The sequence below is a fragment of the Brassica oleracea genome, chromosome C7 (genome assembly GCF_000695525.1).
Source record: "Brassica oleracea var. oleracea cultivar TO1000 chromosome C7, BOL, whole genome shotgun sequence".
NCBI classification, from domain to species: domain Eukaryota; kingdom Viridiplantae; phylum Streptophyta; class Magnoliopsida; order Brassicales; family Brassicaceae; genus Brassica; species Brassica oleracea.
This window is the reverse complement of record NC_027754.1, coordinates 41,162,211-41,168,322: the sequence shown is the minus strand read 5'-3', so window position 1 is coordinate 41,168,322 and position 6,112 is coordinate 41,162,211. Positions and strand designations below refer to the sequence as shown.

Sequence of the window (6,112 nt, the reverse complement as noted above, 5' to 3'; positions counted from 1 at the left end):
GAATGGAAGAGAGTATCACTTGGCTTACTATCTCACCGATGGTATTTATCCGAAATGGGCCACTTTTATCCAATCTATTTCACTACCACAAGGGCCGAAAGCAGTGTTATTTGCGCAACGCCAAGAAGCTGTCCGAAAAGATGTCGAGCGTGCTTTTGGAGTCTTGCAAGCTCGCTTTGCCATCGTTAAAAATCCAGCACTTTTTTGGGAAAAAGTCAAAATTGGTAAAATTATGAGGGCATGTATCATACTCCATAATATGATAGTAGAAGACGAGCGAGATGGATACACTCAATTTGATATTTCCGAGTTCCAACAAGGAGAAGACAACGGAAGTTCACATGTCGATCTCACGTATTCTACAGATATCCCTACAAATATCGCCAATATGATGGGTGTTCGAACTAGAATTCGTGATCGACAAATGCATGAACAACTGAAAGGTGATTTGGTTGAACATGTATGGCGTAAATTTGGACGTGATGAAGACAACCAATGATATCGCATGTTTTTTTTCAAATTAATCTTGTTTATTGTACTAATCTTTATTTTTATTTTTTGGTTTTTAAATGTATGTTTAAAATGTGATCTTTTAATATGTTTTATGTAATAAATAAATTTTATCTAAAAAAAACAATGTTTAATATTTTATTTTCTTAAACACCCCATATTAACCACCTTGCATTGGAGGATCAAAATATACAAGTTTCTTAATAAAATGCTTAACACATATTTAATAATAAAAAAGTGATTAAGCACCCCAAATGGGGTGCTATGGATAATGTTGCTCTAAGAGATTTACAGATGCAGAAAGAATGAAGCAAAAGGAGAAAGAATAAGATAAACTGCGAATGGCTTTTCTTGCAGATTTGGGGAAGTCAGGCTGTGTACAAGCTTTCTTTCACCATCAAAACTTCGAACTGTGTCCTCCACTTTGCCTTCAACTACCTTTATATAAAAAAAAACTTCTTGTCTATTGTTCCTTTTAAGTTCCAGACTGATTCAAGAAACTTAGACCCAATTGTCTCTTGATATGGTCTGGAATCAACTTGTTCACCAGCTCAGGTGATGCTCCAGCTACCTCCTGTTTGAAGTTGAAGAGAGGCGGGAAAGGCCGTCCGTTTGGTAAACGAGCATTTGGTTCTCTCAGTTCATCAAAGAAAGGATGTGCACAAGCTTCCAGCTGAAATTAGACGTATATATTATTAAACATTCAGTTGGTGGATTCTCAAGAGACTGAAGAAGTTTTTAAAAGACCAATTACGCTCACCGCTGTGCATCTAAGACTAGGAGAGTACTGAAGCAGCCTTGACGCAAAATCAATAGCTTCTGGAGGCATTCTTTTGTGGAAAATCTTGTACCAAGGATGTGCTTTTATCTGCGGGAACCTAAAGTCTGTGTAGTGTGGATTCATACAACGGATCTCTTCTCGAGTTGGTGTACCAAGAACCTGTTTCCAAGCAGCCATATATACAATGAGGATTTGTAGTTTTTGCAAAACATCATTGGTTTAGAGATTCTTACTTTGATGATTTCAACTAGCTGATCAACAGCATTCTCTCCAGGTAATAATGGCTGCATCCAAAATGTACAATGAGTCATAAGGCGGATACAATGGACACTTAAAGGAGCTGTTGATTAGTGAATATTTTTGGTATTTACCTGACCAAGAAGAAGCTCAGCGAGGACACAACCAGCAGACCAGATATCAATTGAAGTTGTGTACTCAGTGGCACCAAATATGAGTTCAGGTGCTCGGTAGAATCTTGAACATATGTAAGAAATGTTGGCTTCACCTTTAACCTGACGCCACCAAGTAAATGATAAGAGATTACACAAAACAAGGAAGCTACAAGTTAAAAAGAGTTTTAAGTCTTACAAGCTGTTTCGCACTGCCAAAGTCACAGATCTTGACTTGATGAGTTAGAGGATCAACCTGTACAAAGAGACATGTTAAACACAAGAGTTGATGAATCTTGAATGTTAAACGCATACCAGAAGATTTTGAGGCTTTAGATCTCTATGGCAAACACCAGCAACATTGTGAACGTAAGCAAGTCCCCTAAAGATCTGAACCAAACAACAAGAAAACGTATCAGAACAAGAGTATTAAAATAGAAGATGTGAGAGAGAGCCGTGTTGTCTACCTGGTACATGTAGAGTTTAACGTAGACAAGAGGCATTCTCTGGTTCGCGGTGCTGTAATGTTTGAGAACACGGTACAAGCTCTCGGGGACATACTCCATAACCAAGTTAAGGAAAAGCTCGTCTTTACTCGTGGTCGAGAAGAAGCAATGCTTCAAACGAACCACGTTCGGATGGTCCATCACGCGCATCAGCTGAAGCTCTCGGTTCTTGTATCTCCTGTCTTGCAGAACTTTCTTTATCGCTACGGTTTCTCCTGTCTCCAAACACTTTGCTTGGAACACTATCCCGAAGGAACCTGTGCCGACGACTCGCTCCGCCATGTAACTTATTGTCTGTTTAGGTTCTCCGTTTTTTCCTCCGATTGTGGTGGAGATTATGTGACCAGTGACTTGATCATGCCCAGCAACTACAGCAGCTGGCATCTCCTGTAAGAAACAAGCTTGTAAAGGTCATGCAAGTAAACCATTGATTCTACTTAAGATTCCAATAACCAAAAGCTAAAAGCATAATGCTTGTCTGAGAATCAAAAGGAATCTTTTACTAGTCAAAAAAGATTGGTTAAGAAATAGCCGTTACGCAAAATGAATTTTCTTTAGTAGATAAAAAGCGAGAGGAAAAGGTTAACAAAACAAAACAAAGAATGAGAATATATGTTCAATTCTGGATCTAGCAACTGTGGATTTAAATTACGATTGAGATCTATAACCATGGATTATCTAAACAGAGCTAAATTCACAAAACCCTAAGACCAAAAAAATGCTTAATTTACACATCTCAGAAGGTTATTACAAGTCAGTTTTTTTTCCCTCTTCAAGTAAAAGCTAATGTATAGTTCAACTCAGAACTCAAAACCCATTTCTAGAGCACAGAGATCTTAAGGTAACTCAAAAAAGAACAAAACTTTTGATAAACCCAGAAACTGAAAACCTTTAAACTTCAAGAAAACTAGCTAGATATTTGTTATCCAAATTAAAAAAAAAAATCTTTGTAGGAACAAGATTCTCCGACCAAAGCTGTTTATGCAAAGACAACTAACTGAAGGGTTAAATGTGGAAAACAATAAAGACAGGATCTTTTAGTAAAAAAAAATAAATACAGGATCTTGCCTGAAAGACGAGAGAAAAGGAAACGAAGTAGCTTACCTTATCGTCAGCCATGGCGTTAGAGGCAGAGAAGAGTGATAGAGAGAGTAGAGCAGGTGGGTTTCAATCAGTTTTGTTGGTAATGATCATGGTGGAGAGAGAGAGAACAAAGGCCATGTGAATCCAGCTCCTTTTTATTTCTCTCTATAGTTTCCGTTTTGTTCGCCATCCTCTTTCGTGTTTTTTTAAATTAATTTTCGGTTATTAAAAGAAAGTTACATAAACACCCTCAAGTTTACGTAGGCAATGACTCTTCTCTATGGAAATTTATTACGTATGGCATTCATAGATGTTGTCGTCCGCCAGATTTGAATCGGTTGGTTAAGGTCTAAACTGGTATTATCAGGTACCTAATGAATAGAAAATATTAAATGCTAGAATTGTCTTTTGATTTAATAAAGTGAAATGTAAAAATAACACTCACTATTTATTGGTAAAATTATCCAAGGTAATCTTTACCAACCAATACCAAAATAAAAATCAAGCCAAAAAAGTAATAACAATAATCATGCATTTTATAGTTACAATTTCACATCATTTTACAACATTCAATCAAATATGATTATTTTTCAATCGTAACTTCAGTGTATATTCCACATTTGTGGTCTAAAACATCCATAAGGTATAACTAAATAAATTGAAGTAAACAAAACATGTCAGGTAATAATATTTAAAAAAAAAGTTAGAGCAGGATGAACTGGAACAAAGTTTGACCCTGTGGTCCAAAATTGTCAATGATCCAAGTTTGACCATGTGGTCCGAAAACTTTTTTTGACATCCACGAAAGAAAAAAGAAAGTTGTGTTTCAAAATTAAAAAAAACATTTATGTTTCTTTGGTCTCTAGTTATTACCAAATGGGCTAATGGTGTAGCTTCACTTATCGTGTTACACAATCAATGACAAAACTGATAACAGTAGTATCTGCAGATGACAACAAAAGCATATTATTATATTAATATATTTTTCTTTTTATGTTTCTTTTTTTTAATCAACTATTTTTCATCAGGTTTCATAGACTTAAAAAGAATACAAGTTAAGATAAACCTCACACACATAACCCACTAAGATAAGGATAATACAACACAAGAGTTATACGTGTAAGCCCTAGGTGAAGTCTCTACTAAATGGTCTTCATTTATGAATTGTGTTGTCTCCACTCCACCGCCAGTAAAACTGTTACCGCCGGTAAAGCTTCTTCCATCCAACCACCGCGAGATCGACGACTCTTAAATCTTGTACTCCTTCGTTCCTTTTGTTCAATCATGCATGGGACATACATACTTTTGGCTGTATGGATTTACATTACATATTATTGTATATTATTTTAAGGCATAATAATTCACATGCTAATATACTTATTATTCAAGTTTCATTCACCTCGTAACTTATATAAATCTTAACAAATTATTTATAATTAATAAAATCCTCAAGCAACGTGTTTTAATGCTCATATGTATTCAGTTTTAGCTGCAGATTTCATTGATTATAAATAATTTGTTTAGATTTATATAGGTTACAACTAAAAGTGAACCAAACTTGCAAATCTATACTATACTAAAAGGATTATATGAGCATCAGAGAAGATGTCCACGCCAGACAATAAAATCAGCCAATAGAAAAACAGCTCTCCGCCACGTCAGATAGACAATGACAAATCTAACTTTTTCCAAAATGAATCCCGGCCCTTTTCTCTTCGTCTTCTCCGTCTCTCGAGCCGAGCACAGCGACGTCGGATCTGAAGATAGAGGACCATAGCCATCTATCCCACCGACCACCGTCATCTCTATCTCTCTCTTAATTCAACGGCGGAGGAGGATAAGTATTAAATCCCGGTCCGAGCGGAGAGCTTGAGCAGATTGAGGATATAAGGAGCTTGAGGACCAAGAGGCTGGAGGCTTTGGTGGGGAGATTTGGCGGGTTTGATTTGGTCATATGTCAAAACCCGCCGACACCGACTGATCTCTCTAGAGAAAGCTCGAGAAGCGGAGCGGGTGAGTTTGATTTTACCCTTAAGGAATCAAAAACTAAACTATTTTGTTACATTGTTGTTAAAATTATTCGTTTTGGACCCGTCGTTTTTCGGTTCCAATAAAAAACTATTGGGCGTTAATTTTTGTTTTTAAAATGACTCAAATTTTTGGCTCAATTCTGTAGCAGCTAATGGGATGATCGGACCATACGGTGGGGATTGTTTTTTCTAGGTTATTCATATCTCACAAATTTACATCTTACAAAGCCAGTGGAAGAAAAGAATATTAAGATCATGATGGAGGATTTTCTCCATTCAATCCATGAAGTTCAGCCTGCCTTTGGAGCCTCCACAGATGACCTGGTGCGCTGCAGGTAATTTTCTGTCATAAATGTTTGGTGGTCTTGACGATTTTGGATACTTCTTGATAGAATGCCCCTTTGAACATAAGATATGCTAGGACGTTGCTGCTATGGTCAATGCATCTGAGGTGAAACATGAACCAGCTCAGGTAATTATTAATTAGTTTCAATACAATACTAAGTACGTACAATGCTCTTACTCTTTCCTAATTGTATGCAGCCTTTTTAACTGCATAGCTACCATTGATAACGTTGTGTGGGACTCTAGATGAAATGAAGAAACTTTTCATTTCCTAAGGAAGTCATTCAGGTGCAGGATATTTGTTAGAGTAACTCCACTGCACATTCGTTTTATCTTAATAATATATTTTAAGAATGGTTACTAACACTTATGATTGTTGTGGTTCTTTCAGGCTGAATACTTCAGACTTCTACTCAAACCAGTCACGTAGTTGGTTTTGTCATTTTCCGCTGTGTTTTTTTTCGTTCG

At 36.6% G+C, this 6,112-nt stretch overlaps 1 protein-coding gene across 1 annotated transcript; it reads right to left on the bottom strand.

Annotated features, from left to right (window-relative positions):
- Positions 1-716: 716 nt before the first annotated feature.
- LOC106301257 (shaggy-related protein kinase eta-like) lies at positions 717-3,445 on the bottom strand. The gene is made up of 8 exons (XM_013737617.1): positions 3,291-3,445; positions 2,148-2,573; positions 1,996-2,070; positions 1,880-1,936; positions 1,663-1,803; positions 1,525-1,575; positions 1,271-1,450; positions 717-1,183 (listed from the first exon to the last, which is right to left on the bottom strand). Exons 1-8 carry the CDS (start codon positions 3,303-3,305, stop codon positions 986-988), a joined length of 1,143 nt encoding a protein of 380 aa, XP_013593071.1. The 5' UTR covers positions 3,306-3,445; the 3' UTR covers positions 717-985.
- Between the last annotated feature and the right edge of the window lie 2,667 nt (positions 3,446-6,112).